At 42.7% G+C, this 19632-nt stretch overlaps 1 protein-coding gene and 1 long non-coding RNA gene across 4 annotated transcripts in view; one reads left to right on the plus strand and one right to left on the minus strand.

Moving 5' to 3' along the window:
- The first annotated feature begins 458 nt into the window (after positions 1-458).
- Positions 459-6286, plus strand: LOC144230927 (uncharacterized). The gene is made up of 2 exons (XR_013334924.1): positions 459-635; positions 4842-6286. It is a non-coding gene; the product is annotated as an uncharacterized LOC144230927 (long non-coding RNA).
- RABGAP1L (RAB GTPase activating protein 1 like) overlaps positions 5501-19632 on the minus strand; it is a 674356-nt gene continuing 660224 nt past the window's right edge. For all 3 annotated transcript variants that reach the window (XM_077763327.1, XM_077763329.1, XM_077763330.1), the window contains 4 exons: positions 18473-18556; positions 15225-15296; positions 11595-11792; positions 5501-10625 (listed from right to left, as the gene is read on the minus strand). In XM_077763327.1, the coding sequence (XP_077619453.1) occupies positions 10473-10625; positions 11595-11792; positions 15225-15296; positions 18473-18556 (507 nt within the window). In that variant the 3' untranslated portion in view covers positions 5501-10472. The remainder of the gene's footprint in view (positions 10626-11594; positions 11793-15224; positions 15297-18472; positions 18557-19632) is intronic.

Genomic DNA, 19632 nt, shown 5'->3' on the forward strand with positions numbered 1-19632 from the left:
ACGCTCAACTCTCGCGAATACGCCAAGAGCCCGGGAAAAGTTAACGCCTCTTCCTTCGAACCCGGGCGACTGTACGTATTGTACTTTGACCTCGCGTGTCCCCGCTGCGCAGTCGCAGCTCAGAGCCTCTGTCTCGGCCTACCTTAACCCAGCCCCGGAAATAGCGTACGGGTCTTCGGGCTCCAAGTCGGAAGTTGATTAGAGAGCCGGCCGACTACGTCCCTTCTAGAGCACTGGGGCGGCTAGGCAGCCATCTTACGTAAAGCTAACGTGAGAACGTCTTCGAGGAAAGGACAAAAAACAGTGGGGAGGGGGCAGGACTTTTTATGTTAAAACGGGGAAGGATGAAGACGATTAACGTAGGGTTATCTTGAAGGGACTCGTTCGGTTTTCAGTGGGTTCTGGCGCTCTGGATACGTCACCGCGATTTAGCCTCTGCGATGTGGTGGCGTCATCAGGGGGCGCCTTGGGAGGTAGGGTTGCGCTGGCCACGTGACGGGACCCGTTCCAGTCGCCCGAGGGTTAAAGCCTCTAGTGCCGTAATTGTGACCCCGCAAGGCTTTGTTGACGAAGCGCTTTTTTGGTATTTTCGCTACCTTCACCGACCACTCTGCAACTGTCTAGTTCTAACTCAGGTTCGGATTCGATTTAACTGAGTCTGTGGACCGGAGAAAATGTAGGCTGAGTTTTCCTAGGATTACATCATTTTCCCCTCTTCGGGTTATTACAGTATTCGGCAGCCGTAAAATGTCTGCAACACGGTTGGGAACAAACAGTAACCTCTGGGAAGTCAGATAACCCTCACAGCTTTATATATCGCTCGAGGTAGCCGTTAGAATCAGCAAGTCTGGAAGTAAAGAAGCTACTAGAAAAATGCAGGCTGACCAATTGTACGGAAGATTCGGGAGTACAGCACAAAAAAATAGACCAAATTCAACACGCCTGAATCCCCCAAACCTGACGTTAAGGGAAAGAAGCCAGGCATAGAAGAGTGCATATCGTTTGGTTTTATTTAAATGAAGTCTAAAACCAACAAAACTAATTAGCTATGGTGTTAAAAATCAGGATGGTCTTTACTTTGGGGGGGGGAGACAATGACAGAAAACACGAGGACGCTTTTAGTTTCAGTTACAGTTCCGTTTCTTGATTTGGATGTTGGTCAGAGGGGCGTTCACTTTGTAGAAATTTCATGGAGCTGTAAGCTTCGGTGTAGTTTTCTCGTGTGTGTTAATACTTAGTTGAAAGTTATATTTTAGTAGGCCCAGGAGGGAATTTTCCCGAAAAGATAAATGTTCCGGGGATACGCACAATTGTCAGAATTGGTAGAATGAACTCCTAAGATCTGTGCATGTTACTGTGTGTTAATTCCTGGTTTTTTTTTTAAGTGTCCAGCCAAAAGCCTAGAATTATGTATACTTAGTTAAATTAGGAACAAATAGCCCATTGCACTGCATGAAAGCTTGGCCTAATGCAGTGATTTCCCAGTTTGCTTGATTATGCACTGGGGCAACTCTCCCCACTCCCAGAAATCCTAAAGTTACCAATTTTCCCACGCCATCTATTCCCACGGACTCCCAATCTGTCTTCAGCAACACCTATCCTCTGAGCTCCAGACTGCTTCTGCTTAGGTGTCTGAGACATACATCAAGTTCAGCTTATCTTTAAAAAAACACAAAAACCTCATCCGAAGCATCCTCACACCCCAAATCAGTTGTTATCCTCCAGCGCAGTGACTGCTCCCCTCACACTCTTCATTGCCGAGGCCGTGGAATTTCTACTAGAGTCTTCAAGTTCAAGGCCTACCTTCCACGGGATAGCAAGACTTATTGGCCTTATCTATGAAATGCATTGATAATCAAAACACTTCTCACAACCTCCCCTACGACCACTGAAGACCAGGCCGAAATTACTTTATCTGGGTCTTCAGCCTCTTAACTGTTTTCTCTCCCCACCTTTGCTTAACAACCTCCAGTAGCTTGCTGTTAGGCTTAGAATGACTGCAGACTCTTTACCATGACCTAGTGTATTCCGCATGGTCTTATCTCAGTAGCATATCATATCTCAGCTTCCAGAACTCTTCACTGCTCCCCACTCTCCCTGGTTTAAATCCACAGGATTTGCTGTGTCTCCCTCCCCTGTGCGCTCTCTTGCTCTCTCAAAAATAAACATTAAAGAAATTCTAAATCCACGGAGTTTACTCTCACCTCAACGTCTGTACTCTGTGCTTTGCTCCCTGGAATGCTCTTCCTCCAGACCATCCCATAGATGATTTCTTCATTTCCTCAGGTCTCTCAAAAGTCACCTTAGCGCTGCTCTTCTTGATGGTATTAGATTTCAATCCAAGAAGCAGAATCAACACAAGGAATTAACTTCTCCCTTGTGGCAACTGTCTAAGCAAGTCCCACATCTGTAGGCTGGACAAGCAAGAATGGATTGTAGGCAGGCTGGGCCCCATGAAAACAGGCTGAAGCTTCCATCCACACCAGTCAGGGCAGGAAGAACTCCGGTCTTCTCTCCAGTAGGTCTCAGCCCTGCGTTAAGGCCTTCCACTTGATTCAATTAGGCCCATCCAGATTATCCCAGATAATCTCCCTTACGCAGAGCTAACTAATTAGGAGTTTTAATTACTATGCAAAATACTCACATAGCAATGTTTAGTGTTTGAATCACTGGGAGTGTGGACTAGCCAAGTTTACAGATGTAAAAACATTTTACCAACCTCATTGCCTTCACTATTTCTCTCCGTCCTTTACCCTGTTTTAGTTTGTAGTAATGATTGCCACCTGCAATATATTAGTCTTTTCCTACTACAACATTCTCCAGGTGGGCATTTTGCTTACTCCTTCCCCCGTGATGCTTGGGAATGTCTGGAGACTTTTTTGGTTGTCACAGCTGGGGAAATATTACTCGTATCTAGTGGGTAGAGGCCAGGGATGCTACGAAATATCCTACAGTGTAGAGGACAGCCCCTTCCCCCCCGCCCCCCCACAAAGAACCCTTTGGCCCCAAATGTCATTGTATTCTCTGAGGTTGAGAAAAATTCTTGGCTAGAGTTTAAGCTTCACAGAGGCAGGATCTTTTCAGCTACCTCATTTCTAGCATTTAGAGACTGGCACCAAAAAAACAAAAAACAAAAACGCCGACTGGCCCAGTAGGCAGGCAGTAAATTTGCTTGAATGAATTTAACAGACCTGGTAATCTGTTTTGTTTTATTTTTATTAAATACTGTCATTTCTATTTTGTGAGCCCGTGCTAAAACCTGAACTTCTTGCAAGTAAACTTTTTTTTTTAAAGTTTATTTGACAACAAGGAAGGGGGCAGAGAGAAAGAGAGAATTTCAAGTAGGCCCTGCACTATCAGCGCAAACCCCCAATGCAGGGCTTGAACTCACTAACCTTGAGATCATGACCTGAGCCGAGGCTGGATGCTTAACCGACAGAGCCACCCAGGTACCCTGCAAGTAAACTTAAAATTTTTTTTTAAATGTTTATTTATTTTTGAGAGAGAGAGAGAGAGAGAACGAGAACACAAGCAGGGGAGAGGCGGAGAGAGGGAGACATAGAATCGAAGCAGGCTCCAGGCTAAGCTGTCAACACAGAGCCTGACATGGGGCTTGAACTCGCGAACTGTGAGTTCATCACCTGAGCTGAAGTTGGACGCCTAATTAACCAAGCCAACCCAGGTGCCCTGCAAGTAAACTTTTAAAAGATTTTGTTCCATCTTCCTTTGACAGTAATCAAAAGCTTTGTTACAGGGGCACCTGGGTGGCTCAGTCAGTTAAGCGTCCGACTTCGGCTCAAGTCATGATCTCACGGTTCATGGGTTCGAGCCCCACATCGGGCTTGGTGCTGACAGCACAGACCCTGGAGGCTGTTTCAGATTCTGTATCTCCCTCTCTCTCTGACCCTCCCCTGCTCATGCTGTCTCTCTCTCAAAAATAAATAAAACATTAAAAAATTTAAAGAAAAAAGCTTAGTTACAGGATAATTTCAAAAAGGTGAAATCAAGAATCCCATGCAAATATAAAAGGACATGTGACAACTATTTTATTCAATTCAGTGGATTAAGCATCCAGCTTCAGCTCAGGTCATGATTCACAGTTTGTGGGTTCAAGCCCCACCTTGGGCTCTGTGCTGATAGCTCAGAGCCTGAAACCTGCTCTTGATTCTGTGTTACACTCTCTCTCTGGCCCTCTCCCGCTTGTGCTGTCTCAAAACAAAACAAAACAAAACAAAAACAAAAATCTTAAAAAAAAACTCACTCCACCAAGTTAGATACAGACTGGCTAATGTCTTACAGGGTAGTGAATTGTATGTAACCTTTGGAGTTATCCATTGCACTGAAAAGAAAATAGGGACTTGCATCCCTACAGGACGTAAACCTACAGTTCAACATGTAACTTCACTAAGTACAGGACTTTAATCAGTAGTGAACTGTGAATTCCATTTACTGTTCATATCCAGAACACTCGACTCAACGCAAATCTCGGTATTTATTTTCTGAATAATTTTGCTGTTTTACTTTTTATGCAAAATTTCTCATTTAGAAATCCCACACTGGCCAGGGACACCTGGGTGGCTCAGTTGGAAGAGCACATGATTCAATCTCCAGGTTATGAGTTTGAGTCCCACATTGGGTGTAGAGATCACAAACATAAATAAATAAATAAATAAATAAATAAATAAATAAATAAATAAATAAAGACTATGACATGGGCCAAACAGAAGAGGTGTCTGGTCTGGGTTTGGACCACAAACTGTAATTCCCGAGTCTCTGATTAATATCTGTTAATACGTGCTGAATTCCAAGAGGAGCTGACTAATCTCTTGGATTTCACTTAGGTTCCGTGGACTCCCTGAACAAAATGCAAATGGAAAATCTACATACTCTGCCTCCACTTCAAGAACTCCTCTGGGGTCCTGCCTCAATTACGGGGTCACCCACCGTGCTGTACTTTGAAAGACTCGCAGCAACTACCTTATCCAGGATAAGCCCACGCAATCTTTGCAAGCCTTTGGAATAGGGACACGGAGATGCCAGTCCATCTCTGCCGGTCACCTGAAGAGAAAACACGGGAACTTGGGAGTTGTGCACGTGGAAGCAGGAAAAACTTGTTTTCCGAGCAGCAAATAACAATGACCTGGCGGGACAAGAAGATTATGGAAACAGCTGCCTAAGTTCCTGGTGGCATCCCAGTCCTTGTCGCAGTGTCTCTTCAGGCCCAGCTGTTTGGCCGTTATGAGATGACCCTACCTAGTCCTTTTAATTAATTGCCTTATTATGATTAAACTGGCTGTGAGAGTGTCTGCTGCTTGAAGCCAAGGGATCTTGGTGCCGCTGTGCCCGGTGCCATTTCGCAGGGCAGAGCCTGGAGCAAACTCCTGACAGTTTTTCTTTCTAAATCGATTGTGGAGTCTAGTGTCAGGTAAGAAGTGTGACGTAAACATTGGGTTCCAGGGATTCAGACTCAAGTCAACTAGAAACATCAAGAAGGCATATGTGGACTTCAGAACAAATGTTTATTACTGCTTAACGGGGCCAAGGGGGCAACACAAAGCACTGACAACATCACTGACTCACAGAGACAGTCACCTGGTCACTTTTTGGTTGAATCTGTTTATTTCACAAGGCTTCATTCACACATGAAAACAAGATACTGATCCAAGTTCATAACTGTTAAAAAAGTAAACATTTCTTGGGACAATGTACAATAAATTGCACTTTTCTTAACAAGCATTACATTTACAGATAGCATGTACTATACATAATACATGGAATTGTGGAAACATCGAATTGGTCAGTGTTCACAGAGCCTGCTCACTCATGTTTCTTTTGTAGTCAGCACTACAATCAACTCCTTTATTCTAGAACCTGTTTTCATTAGAGAAGTCGTGGGCAAAATCATAGAATTCATAAAAAACAAATGGTACAGAATTTCTGCTACCTCCTCTGCAAGGGAAAGGTAGGAGTTGAAGGAAAGGAAGTGATGCTCGCTGAGAAAGGTCTTCCTTCATTGGAACTGAGGATCCAGACATTAGCAAAACACCAAAAACGGAGAAACTGATGCAAAGGGCTATTGGGTCATCTTGGATTCTGGGACCATCTCCAGCTTGATCCTTGTGCTTTCATGACACCAGAGTCTTGATGCATTTATGTACTTCTAATTAAGTTTCCCTATACTTTATTCCATATATAATATATAGTTATTAAAAGGTACATTTTTAATGGAAAAGATTTTACATGTTAACTCATTGCCAATGAAAAAGTAAAGTAACTTTAAAATGTTTATTTTCTACCCAATGGTGCTTTTTTCTTAGTTTTCAGACTACTACTGATAATAAACCAAGGGCGGAGGTGGAGAATGGGGCATGTTGTGATGTGTTTCTAACATGGAACGAATTCATTTGGAGAGACAAGAGACGCTGCCACATAGTGTCGCAGAGGGAAGCCAGGGCAGGAACACCTGTCGCTGCCTGTAGCCCTGAAGCTTCTTGTAAACACCTGCTTTTCTCCTCACATCTCCTGATCCTCAGATGTGGAGACGCAGCCCACATGGAGGTGTTCAATTTGGTTAACTTTTGGGAGAGAGGGAAATTCCTTAAATAAAGGGCTTTGCCTGTATTACGTGGAAGTTACTTTGCGAGAGGAAGGATGTTCTAGAACAGTTCTAGCTCAGTGTGACATCAGCACGGCGACCGGAGGGAACGACAGTTTTGCATCTGGGAGTAGGAGGAAACACAGGCCCCTAAACTCTTGTTTGGCTGCGGGTGTGTTCAGTTGCACAGTACCTGGCTGCACAAAAAAAGTCCGGGATGCTTCCTATGGAATTCTACCACACACGCGCACACACAGATCTAACAGCATCCAGGTTAAACAACAGAGTTCGTCCCATTCTCTCATTTACTTGTAACTGAAGCAAGAAAATCACAGCTACTTTAGACTTTGTGTTGTTTTAACGAGCAAGTTCTACAACAGAATTCTCCCGCTAAGTAATTAAAAGTGTTCTTTCCCAGAGATAAAACAAACAGGGTGTTTAATTTTTTTAAAAGCTCCTTTTTCCCGTAAAGGGGACCTGAAATCAGACAACCGCTCTGGCAGAATAATTAGCAGGCTGATTTTGGCTACAGAAAACTCGCTCCCTTGTATTAGTTACATATGTGATCTCCACCCTCAGTAATTAATCAACTCCTTTAAGGATTTCTGATCTCTTGCCCTAACCTGTGTATCCTCTGGTTTTTCTCACTTTCTCTGGGAAATAAAGCCACTAGCTACTAACTGGAAAATAGGGGTATGAGAAAAATAAATATTAATAGTCATTAATATGAAAGAATGAAAATTCTGGAAAAATATGAAACAAGATAGCTATTATTATTAAATATTACTAAATATCCCAACATTGCTTTTGTACTTTACTCTGGAAATTTAAGAAGGCCAGTGAAGAAATTACTAACTTACTAGCTGGGGGACGGCAAGAGAGAGAGGGGTTATACATGGAGAGAGAGGCCATAGGCCCCCTATGACATTCCTATTAGCGTTTCTGATAGGCACTCATAAACAGAACATTACGTAACTGGGAATATCTTTGCATTAAATTATATGTAACTAAATATAACCAAATTGTGGCACAGCTCAGGATGTGGGAAGCCAGCAAACATATGCACTGCAAACTTCAGCCTGGTTTCAGCTTTAAAGAATGTGTTAAACAAGAGTCTCAAGATACAAAAGCTATTGAACGGAATTATCAAATTGAAATTCATTCCCTTATTTATTCTGCAGACTTTAATGAAAAAAGCAGTCATCACTCTTCAGAATGGTGCAAATGTTGGATTTTTTGGAGGAATGTTTTCTACAACATATCCTAGGAAAAGACAAAAGCCACTCTAGAATATTTGGAAATTTCCTAGCTATTTGGGTTAATGTCTAAAAGAAATTCAAGAGAAGAATGGCAATTTCCAAATATGTTTCAAAATAAGTGAAATTAAAACTAGCAGTTACTTAATACCAGGATGCACAAGTTTGCAAACTCTATGTGGGGAAGGATATATGGTTTGGGGGAGTGCTGTTAGAACAGATTGAATGAATAACCATATCATATACCAAATTTTGAATTTTCTTCCTTTCTGTCTTAGTATCGCTACTGACCCCAAGGCATTGCACAGAGGAACAGTTTAGACTTACGGTTCCAATACATATACCTAAGTAGGATACGGAACTGGAGAAGAAAAAATAAAATCTGTGGATGGCCATTAAAATCTTTTGAAAGAGTTGAGAGAAAATGCAAAAGACATTACACATTTGGAATGCATGTACCTGGTGGTTTTGTTCAAAGAAAAAAGATGTAAGGGACTCTGGATTTGAGCCAGGTCGTACAAGTGAAGACTGAACCCACGGCCATTCTCTCTCTCAACTATGATGTAAGGAAAATACTGCAGTTTAGGCATTCTGTGCAATGTGCTGATTTTTGGAGGTTAAAAAGAGCTCTTACAGTAAAACTATGAGATTCGCAAAACACAAAAGAATATCTTTAATTTAGCTGGCCGTTTGATAAGGCAACTTGAACAAGGCTTCTTGGAATAAAAGCATAAAGTACCAGCAAAGCTAAAAAATTATACTAAACAATTTACAGAAACAAGTACCAAGATGCAATTTTCTAGCCATTATATTTCACAAAAAAAAAAAAAAAAGTTACCTTTTCTAAATCACCAAGTAGAGAACAGTAGTAACACAGACACTCAGAATGCTGGATTCTTTTTCTTTTTGGTACAAGGAAATGCATATTATAATGAAAGATGTCAGGACAAAACACAAAGAATTCTGTAAGAAAAGTATTATTTGATGAGTGTAACAAAGGGTAACATCCATATCAGTTTTATGGTTGTAGACGACATAAACCCAAGGGAAGGAGACTTAACTTTTTAGAGTTTAGTGATCCTTTTGGAGGGAAGGATTACCATGAGCAACTTGTAGTGCACGCTCCCAGAGTCGAGATGGCTCTTAATTTTTACTTCCAAGAATGTGTTACTCTCAATTGCAACATATGGCACTGATGAGAATGAGAATCACTCTGGCACTATAGAGCTTAAGGTCCTTGCAAAGAACATGTTCAACAATGAAGCCAAGGATGAGTATCAATAAACGTTATTGTACATGCTGACAGCAGTTTGGTTGGTGTAAAAGGACCAAAGGCCTCCAAACTAGCTTAGAAATGGGAAAATTAGTTTTGTCCTTACCAAAGGACTTCCTGCAAGGCCTATTCACATAGATATGGTAAATATAGTTGAAAAAACTATTTCCACCAACCTTTAAACAACAGCGTTCCCTTTCCATGAGATAAGTCTTTCTATAAAGATTCTGTATTCAATCAAAAATGTTACCAATGCATTTACATCTCTTCATCTGGGGTACCAGGGCACATTTTCAGGGAGCTACAGAAATCAGGAAGAGTTGTCCAACAGTAAACTAAGATGATGTGAAGCTGACCTGCATTTCCCATTTCATAACTTAAGAAAGTTATAGTGTATTAGTGTTTCCTTAACAAATATATGTCAACATTAAATGAAATACCCTGTCCCTGATTCTCTATTTCATTTTAAGCACAAACGGCTGAAGCTGGGCCTCTCTGGGCTTGTCTGGTAAAGGTTCCCTAATGCTGCAGCTCACACTAGACACTACTGACTTCACGTTTGCTGCAAGTCACAGCTGTGTATGCCATCCCCACGCAGAGTTTCTCAAAAGGACCTGTTAGAATACTAGGGCCAAACGATCGATCTATCCTGCGTTTATCGAAAGCTCAGTGCCTTTCACCTAGTGTGTATTCTCAATAGTCTATCCTATTCTGTGGTTCTTGGTACTTCATTTCCAGATATGCCCAACAGAAAATGAAAATAAACTAATTCTTTTTGGGGACTGTTCAATGCCAGGTTAATTCTTTGGGCAGGATGATTGTTATCTAGGGTTCTGGAAGAAACCCGATGGTCATCACGAATGGCCCCAGTGTGCCTTCTGTGAATAAATCCTGAAAACTTCAGAGCTGTAGGTTTCGATCTTTTTTTCTTTCTTCTTTTTTTCTGGCTGTGACAAATATCATCTTATCACTTCAACCTTGGAATAAAAGACATCTCCATTTTTATGTGAGATAAAAGTAATTATGAATCATTAGATCTAAATAAAAGGCATTTAGCTGTGAATTACTTATTTCCAACTAAACATCAGGCATATAAAATAATGTGTAATTACTATGATGGACTTGAACGTGGCCTCCCTTGAAGAAGCTCGAAAACAGGTATTCAACATAACCTGGGGTGGTTTAAGTCACATCCCTTTGCCAAGTGTCAAGCAAGAAAGAGAGCTGCTGAGAGATTCTGGCTTGCTTTCTGGCCTCCTTTACTCTCCTTCAAAGGGACACCGGGGACACTCCTCCTGGGTTTCTGTCGCTTTGATCATTGTGCTCTTGTGCTTGGGCGAGGCTGGAACTATGTGCTCTCCTTGGGTGGCTGGGTGGCCTGTGGTGGCTGCAGTGGCTGGGTGCCAGTGGCCGTTTTGATAGAGTTCAGGGTTTTGCTAAACCAAGAGTTTTTTGCGGCTTGGATTTCATTCATGAGGGCTCCTCTCTGATGTTCAAGTTCCTAATTAAATAAATAAAATAATCTCAGTTACATAAATGTTTATCTCTGCCCCCCAAATTAAGAGTGTACTGCTTTTTGGAATCCCCAGGTCCGTATGGTCATAGCTTTCCCTCCCACAAAACCCAGGAGAGATTTTATTGGCTTCTTAATGCAAGAAAGCACTTTAGAGCTAAGAGTTACCAATGAAAATCAGAAACTGCTTTCTCTGAACAGTGAAATGAAACCTCATTTTATCCTCCCCCCCTGCAATTTCAGTCCAAATTTAGGCTTAGGTTCAAAACCACAAATAAACATAGACGTGTGCACGGACTGAATCTGAATTTTCACAGATGGTGTAAGCATGAATGAATTCTAGTTCCAAATCCATGGCCTTTGCCGCTGAGAAGCTGAGGACATACAGGGTCCATCACGGAAACAGGTTATGGTGATGGGTGAGGGTCTTGGGGAAAAGGAAATGGGGACCAGTCTATCAGAAGCCAGGACTATTTTTCTAATTATGTTATCTTCTAATATGGAAAGAGATTATGGGAAAAGGGACCTGGTAAAACCAGGTAAAGATGAAGAATAAAAAGCTCCAAAACTAAGCAGGGTTATCAGCCAACGTTCAACTGCTCGGGGAGGGATAACAGAGAAGGTCTGGCCTTTCGTTTTCAGGATCAGCTACCAAAGTGGCTAAGTTCCATGAGAAAGGGTCCTGGCCAAAAAGAAAAACCTGGAAAAGCGCATGTTTAAGTTCTCACAAGATCTCATTTTAATTATTACATGTTCACTTAAAACTCTGGTTATGTCACTGTGTAAACATCATGACGTAAAATGTGACTATGTGGGACAATAGTGGGCAGAAACCATAATCGCCTATGGAGATGTCTTTGGATTCTGAGCCAGACACGCTTATTCCAGAGGAGGAGACTGTGTCCTGGAGCCCATACTGTTTATTTGTTCCTGTTGATCTTTTGCCAAATCACCAACCTGGATTTTGCACTTCGCCTCCACCAGCTGCAGCTTGGTTTGCGCCAATTCCAGCTCCATCTCCCTCAGCTGCTTCTTCAGGGAGTCCTTCTCGTCGTCCAGCTCGATCCCCTGGTCCTCTCGGCTTATGGCTGCCAGTTTCAAAGTGCCTTCTTTGCTGAAAATGTCACTGCAGTGTTTACATGTCATCATTTTGCCCTGAAACATCCAAAAGGGAGAACCGACCTCAAACAAGTGTCATAGCGGAAGGCACTTCCTGAAACAACAGGACACGATTTTTATTTAGACGCTGCTTGGGGTCGTCAGACGCAGGTCCATTTCTGAAGGTAATTACCTCTCTTGTGCTGCCAGCAAAATAGATGTAGTCAGCACAAAACCCAACTATGCAAGAGAGGTGCTCCTTTTTTTTTCTTTCATAAAGTATCTCCAGGGAGACCCTGGAAATGGAAAATATTATAGCATCTCTTTGAATCTGTTCTGGAAGTTTTGTGCTCCCATTGCTCTTTCTCGAGCCCCGTGGCATACACTCTATGATCAGTGTCTCATTTAATCCTAGAGCTAGTGATCAGGTGCTATTATCACCTCCATTCTAGAAGTGAGGAAACTCAGAGTTCAAGTACCTAGCCCACAGCAGGGTGAGAAAGGTGAATCTATCCTTGCAGCAAATAAAGTTTACGTCCTTTTGTTCAGCTTTAAGCAAAGATGATCATCATTGTTCAAAGTAACGAAGGTAACTCTGCCCACACACAGACTCCAGTCGAGCACACAGCACATTCTTCAAGACAACGGTGCTATTGTTTTCTTAAAATATCCCCCAGATAGAGGTAAAATATGGAATAGTTCTACTTTAATGTACTACCATTATAATATGTCCATAACTGAAACTATATTCCTCTCTCACGCACATGTGCACGCACCCCCCCCCCACAGCAACTCTCCCCACACTTCTCTGTAATTCTACCATTCAGGCCTCAACACTTTGGGGTGATCTTTTCATTGCCTTCTCCTTCATTCCATATTCAGCTGGTCACTAAGTTATTTCCTGACATGTCCAAGCGCTCCCCTTCCCAGGCCTGAATCCCTAAGTCACCTTCTCAGCCTCCACGGATGTCTTTCTTATCCCATCCTTAATGCACTCTTCAGATTCCTACCTGATTAATATTCATTAGTCACTTAAAAGATATTTGTGACTCTCTCAAGAACCTATTAAGAATAATTAGCTCTCTACTGGCACTGAATAGGCACACAGCAAGTATTTGTGATACATATTTACGGTTGACCCGATAAAATGTTAAAGGGGTGGTTTCTGACTGTGGTCTTACATGATGAAAAGCCTACCGAGCTGGGTAAGCAGTGTTATCAGGCTGAACCCCATGAAGGATAGATGAACCGCAGGGGAAGGACACTGCAGCAGGGGGAGCGCCGTGTGCAGAGCCACCGGCCCTTCATGGGACTGCGGGGAGCTTGCGACGGCTGAGCAGAGAGTAAATGGCACAAAAGTGAGAGGTAGGAAGTGAGAAGGGTTCTCCACGGCCGTGCTGTAATGATCCTTACATGTGACACTACTGAATCCTGATTTATCCTGTAGAAAATGCACTCGTTCACTACATCCTGTGCTGTCTGTTGGAGAGACAGCAGCGAGCCTCCTGAGCCGCAGTCAGGCCGGCGCGCCGAGTGCAGAGCTGTCGTAGAGGCTGCAGATTCCCACCCAGCATCCACCTGCCCTTCTCCCTTAGGTTTGTTTCGTTTTAATTTTTTAAAAAATGCTTCTTTAGGGGTGCCTGGGTGGCTCAGTTGGTTAAGCATCTGACTTTGGCTCAGGTCATAATCTTACAGTTTGTGAGTTCAAGTCCTGCGTCGGGCTCTGTGCTGACAGCTCAGAGCCTGGAGCCTGCTTTGGATTCTGTGTGTCCCTCTCTCTCTCTGCCTCTCCCCTGCTTATGCTCTGTCTCTCTCAAAAATAAAGAAACATTAAAAAAGTTTTCAATTAAAAAATGTTTGTTTTTGAGAGAGAGAAAGAGAGAGAGCGAGCAGTGGATGGGCAGAGAGAGAGAGACGGAGACACAGAATCCGAAGCAAGCTCCAGGCTCTGAGCTGTCAGCACAGAGCCCAATGCGGGGCTTGAACCCATGAACCATGAGATCATGATCTAAGCCAAAGTCAGACGCTTAACCGACTGAGCCCCCAGGAGGCCCCAGAATGGCCTTTATAAATCCTTCTAACAGAATTCTACCCATCCTGCTTCAGTCCAACCTCCTCCCTAAAGTCACCTCTGGTCTGTAGTTCTTATGATTTTGCTTTCTCTACCTCCCTGATTGTCAGTGTCATCCAACTCAGCACTGACTTACGTGCTTTGGAACTATTTCCTAAAGGTTTCATGTGCATATGTGTAAGTTGCTCCTGCAGGAAAATTCGAAGCTTGTTGTTATATATAATTTCTGTAAAACAGAAGTCTAATAGCTGTGCACACAGTCAGATGCTCAATAAAACCTTGAGTATCCATATAAATCCATATCATTTATATTCCCATAAAGATTTTAGTTTAGGATAGTTAACTCTTTTATGCCAAGGCACTTCATCAACTGAGTGTTGGTTGGTGTAACAAGAATGATAAAGGCTAAGTATGACGAGGGGCAAAGGTGGACCAGAGAGGGAAGATATGAGCCCCAAATTTTAGGGCCTTGGCAGGGAGATGACCAGCTTACAGTCACCAATCTCAGACTGTTTGAGAAAAATACACTTTTGGAATATAAAGTCAGAACAAGGTTCATATTTTCAGTTCTCACGTCTCAGGTTTTCAGGTTACAAACTTATAAAAATACGTGTTCATTGTATGCCAACTACTAAGCTAAGCATTTTATGTATGTTGTCTTATTCAATGTGCAAAATAACCTGATGAGGCAGATAATGTTATGTCGATTTTACAGGATACAATATAAAGCTTAGAGAGGTAAATACTTTGTCCGAGTCGTTAAATGACTGCGTTTATTCACTAGCACGAAACCAGAATCTGTTCAGAAAGAACTGTCCGGTTCTGTGGCACAGATCCCAAGAGCGGTGTGTTCTGCCTCTTCGGAAGACCAGTCATGTGGTTTACTGCGGTTGCTATGGAAGCAGTAATTGCTGTTTTCACCTAACCAATAAAAGGAGTTTTACCGCCAGGGGGCAGCATATAAATAAATGCTATCGGTTTTCTTTAAAAACAACCCTCTAAAAAACTGGTGGAGTGAAACGGGAAGAGCCTCCTGGGTTGCACACCAAAGCGACATCGATTCAGGCACCGGTGGGATGCAGGCTGCTGCGGGCTCCCAGGTGCCTACTGTCCCAGAAGCCTCAGGGGACTCCTGGGTCAAGGCTGAAATCCTTACTGCCTGCCTCCGACAACCTCTAAGATTTACGGGGACACAGCCCTTCCGCTGGCTGGGAAGAGGATCATGACCCGGTCAGAGACGGACACTGTTTGCCCCAATTCCTAAGTCCTCTCAAGCAACGAGAGGGGCAGGGTGGGGGTGACGTCTAACAAACTGTCCTGCGCGTGGGGCGTCCTCACGGGTGGGATCGTTGTATCAGGTACTGACTTAAGATGGTGAATTTGTTAGAAATACCACAGATCTGTTTCATTCTTCTCACCTTTACCGCTTCCAGCTCCTCCTTGCTGGCTGTTTGCTGCTTCTCCAGTCTGGTACTTAACTGGGAACAGATCTGCGGAAAAGAACAGAGTTTCTTTACTGGAAAGCACACCGACTCTTGCGCAGCTCGGGCACATGACTGCTTATCAGCTCGTGTGAATTATTCTGGCTTCTCCGACGCTAGAAGAGACTCTGCAAAAGAGCAGCCCTGCAAATGTGGCGCACGTCAGAGAGCCCGAGAGTGTTCCGAGCCTGAAGCCTGTCTTGGTTGTTAATTGGCGGAAAAACACACAGGGTAGTTTGATTTCTGTCACTCGCCAAATCTGTGACTAGTTCCAGTGGATTCCTGTCCTATTTTGGAATCAATCTATAGAACCTTTGCTGAGTATCAGTTCTGTGCAAGGTACCATTCTAGAAATATGATTAAAAGAATTCTGGGCCAGAAATCTCTCATGTCAGCAGCCACAGAGAGAGACTCTGTTTTCAACAACCAGAGTTTCCCGAATACATGGCAGAAGAGATAAAACAGAGTTAAAATGACCAGAAATTAATAAAGACTAACATTCTGATCTTGTGGTCCCGCAACATGGCGTGAAGTAAAAAGCCTGAGGTCCGGCTCTAACCCTTTCTGGCAGTGTCCTTGGGCAAACTCACTAATCCATCTAAGCTTCGGTTCCCTCCAAAATACAAAGTGTTGTGCTCTGATAATCAACGGGGGGAAAAATGTATGTAAGGGATTCAGTATAACCCCTGGCCTATACTAAGTGCTCATTAAAGAAAATCTCATCATTACTGATTCTGAAAGAGGGTGCCAACAAGAAGTACTAGGAACAGGTAGAAATAAGTGCTTTCAAAGCCAAAACCAACAAACAAGGCATTTTCTTTAAAAAAAAAAAATACTAGAAGTTCAAATCCCTTGACTAACATACGAATCTTTTATTTTTGAAAAATGGAATAAAAAATGTTAGGGGATGTCAAATTTTAAAATGCAGTTTGAGGGGCNACATTAAAAAATAAATAAATAAAATGCAGTTTGAACTAAACACATAAAAGACCTACTTCTATTATCAAAACAGACATTTAAAAAAAATCCCCATCTACTCAAAAAATGGCTGTAGAGACCAGGGCCCGATTGCTGGGTTCAGTTTCTGATTTCTCCGGCCCTAAGCCTGGAAACGATGAATAGGGCTGTCTCAGCTGATGTGGAAAAGAAGCAATCTTCCTAGTAGTTTTGGCAAACCAGAAACCCTTTCAAATAACCCCAAAGATTCCATACCAAAGCCAACAATAGCCAATTCCAACTATAGAATGCATTTGGATTAAGTTTTATATCCTAATTATCTTCAGACAGATGGGTCTGTTGCCTTGGCATGACTGGTAGTGCTGCCAGATAATATTCAAGAACAGTCCCAAGGATTCCTATTTTGAAGAGTGCTACATATGGCGGCCACCCATGGCCTGATGTGTGGATGGAAAAATCCCATTCGCAGCGACGGCAGTTCCATAGCACATGGTCCATAGTATTCCCCTTGTTGGTAAACAGCTAACCATCCCTTCTCCGAGTTTGATCTGAAAATCGCAGGGTCAGTGTTCTCCAGTCCAGCAAAAAATGACTATATTTTATGTCTTCCTCTTCTCCATTTTCATTACTACTCATTATTTTAGTTCTGGGCCCTGTATTTTCTCACCCGGACTCTGCTGTTAGCTTCTTACTGGTCTGTATCTTTGCCTGTGGGACTCCCCATGTGGTTTCACATTTCTCACTGGGACAGATTAGTGCCACCAGTAGGTCCCTGATCATGCCACTTTCTGGCTCAAACATTCTTACTATAAACAGAATAAAATCCGAACTCCTCAGTCTAACTGAAGAACCCTCTTGGAACGGGGACCCAACTCACTATTGCTTCTTTTCTGTACTCGAAACTCTTGACAGAACAAAACTATTTCTGTTCACTAATCTACCTCCACGCCTTTGTGTGTGTTCTCTGTTCCCCATTCTCTCCTCCTCTGCCTCCACGCACCCAAGTCTTGCCTCGCCTTTGAAGCACCGCTCAAATGACCCCTCCTTCAGGAAGGACTTTATTTCCCACAGGCAGTAAGTTCCCTTTCCTCTCTTTTGTGCACAGGTATTATCTCCCTATTACAAGAGCAGCGTATAAAGGAGAGAAATTGAATTAATTCATCTTTTACTCCCCAAAGAGTCAAGCCTCTCAGATAGCAGGCATTAAATAAACAGATATTGATTATCATAAAGACAGCTCGGAAGCCTGTTTTCTAAGCAATCTTCCACGGAGGAGAAGAATCCTTCTGAAAAGATGCTCATAATCTATGAAGTGAACTAGCTACAAAAATTAGCACGGACGATGTAATTGACATTTTTATTTACATAGCGACAATGCATATTCAGTATATTGTACTGATTATTTCTAGTTGGCAAGGTTAAGGGGGGAGAGTTTCTCTGTGCTTTTCTACACTTTCTCAGTTTTCCATGAGGAACAGAAATTTCATTTCTAAGCAGAAAAACACATGTTAAAAAAGAGTAAGAATCAGATTTCCAACTCCTATATGAGGCAAGAGACCCCAGAGAAATTCTTAAGCTAAGGAAGTGGCATATGGTGCCTTGATTAATTCTGGAACACTGGAACTTCAGCAGTCCATTCACGGGTTTCTCGGCAACGTGAAGTCCTTGCCACGTGCCAGCACGAGCAGGAGGCACAAGATGATACTATTAAAGCTGGAAAGAGGGCTTTCTGGAAGCATTCTGGTGATGGGGCCAGAAGCATCTCAAGGAAAGCATGCCCTCCACTAAGAGATCAAAGATTCCCAACAGAATGTCTCCTGCTAGCATTGGCCATGGTTGGGGAAGGCCGAAGAGCCATGTGGGATAAAGAATCACTAAACCTTAGTCCTTTGCAAAGAGGCAAATGTCACTGGTGAGGTCTATTTGAAATCATCTTCTGAGCAGGGCAGAGACAGGATCCCAATGGTAATAATCCAGTTTCCTTTTCCTCTGAATCTACCAAACACTGTAAACAGCCAACAGACCGTTCTATCTGGTTAAACCTCCCACGGTATCAGCAAGCATGTCTACTCACTGTCTACGTCAGGGGAGAAAGTAACCCACCCAGCATGACAAATGTACGCAGTCACTGTTCTGGAAACTCTAAAAACAAAAAATGGTTTTTTCCCCAAAGAAAAACAATAAAAACAATCACTTTTATAGCAACACGAGCCACAGTAGCCCGATACCTGCTTATACTCGGCGATGATAGCAGTGGTCTTCTTTATTTCATATTCTGCCTTCTCCAGCTGTTTCCGAAAGACTTCTTTTAGCTAGAGGGAGGTAGAATGAGAAACATCAAGACTCAACGTCCTGATCAATTTCCATAAGCACCTATATTTAAGTCCGCCCAATTCAGTCAATGCCAATGTTAACAACTACAACTAGATAAAACTTCCTCGCTGAAGCTATTTCTCGAGCATTCGAAAGGCCTAATCATGTTCAGAGATGCAGATGTCTTTCTTTCCTGTAATGTGTGAGACATATGAGCAACCCATCATAAAGCTGCTTATGTTTACCACTTACTTTATAAAGATATTGTTAAGCAAGTGGCCCTTCCGAAGCTATCTTTATTCTTGTGAAGAGTCTAAAACAAAACATCAAGGCAACGTTGCACGTACTCTTACTGGTAGGTAATGAATTACTGAAGACCTATTCTGGGCCTTTCCATTCACAGCCCCCTACTATCACTGCTATTGGCTCTTTGAAGGTGGCTACGGGGAGCTTTTGAGCCTGCAGTCAGAGAAAGTTAGAGGCAGGTAAGGGGTCTTGAGGTCAGGAGGTTCAGGGACTGAATAACAACTGTAGAAGTAGCTGGCATGACACATAATACGGGTACTTGTTACAGCCACAGAAAGGGTGCTAAACTGAAAACCACACTTATTTTTGCAGCCCAGCAACTCCGGGATTCTAGGTGTCGGGGAAGGGAGGCAGTGAAAAAGCACAGGTGATAAGGAAATAAGGAAAGCGTTCAGTTCTTCCAAGGTGTGGACCAAACTACTGAACACGGAACACTCTGGTTAATCTTTAAGTGCATAACCAGAATAAATGGATAAATTTAGTTTTACAGCCTCCCAATTATGAATGGGGTGTGCTCTGTATTTGCTAATTCGCACATGATTGCGGTTTATAATTGGACTCCTTATCGTTAGGTGCTTTCTGAATTTCTTCATATTTGCTATGTTCTTAACTTCTAAAAGCAATTTGTGGGTTATATAGATTCAAACTCTATTTGTTTGTATCTGTCTCTGTTCTCTGCCTCACATAATTTAATCACACCTTCTCCCCTCCCAAAATAAGGCCCTGTTGACTTCAGGACAGACTTAGAAAGTAGAGAGGTTTTGAGCTT

Source organism: Crocuta crocuta, unplaced genomic scaffold, assembly GCF_008692635.1.
Source record: "Crocuta crocuta isolate KB4526 unplaced genomic scaffold, BGI_CrCroc_1.0 scaffold3, whole genome shotgun sequence".
Classification (NCBI taxonomy): domain Eukaryota; kingdom Metazoa; phylum Chordata; class Mammalia; order Carnivora; family Hyaenidae; genus Crocuta; species Crocuta crocuta.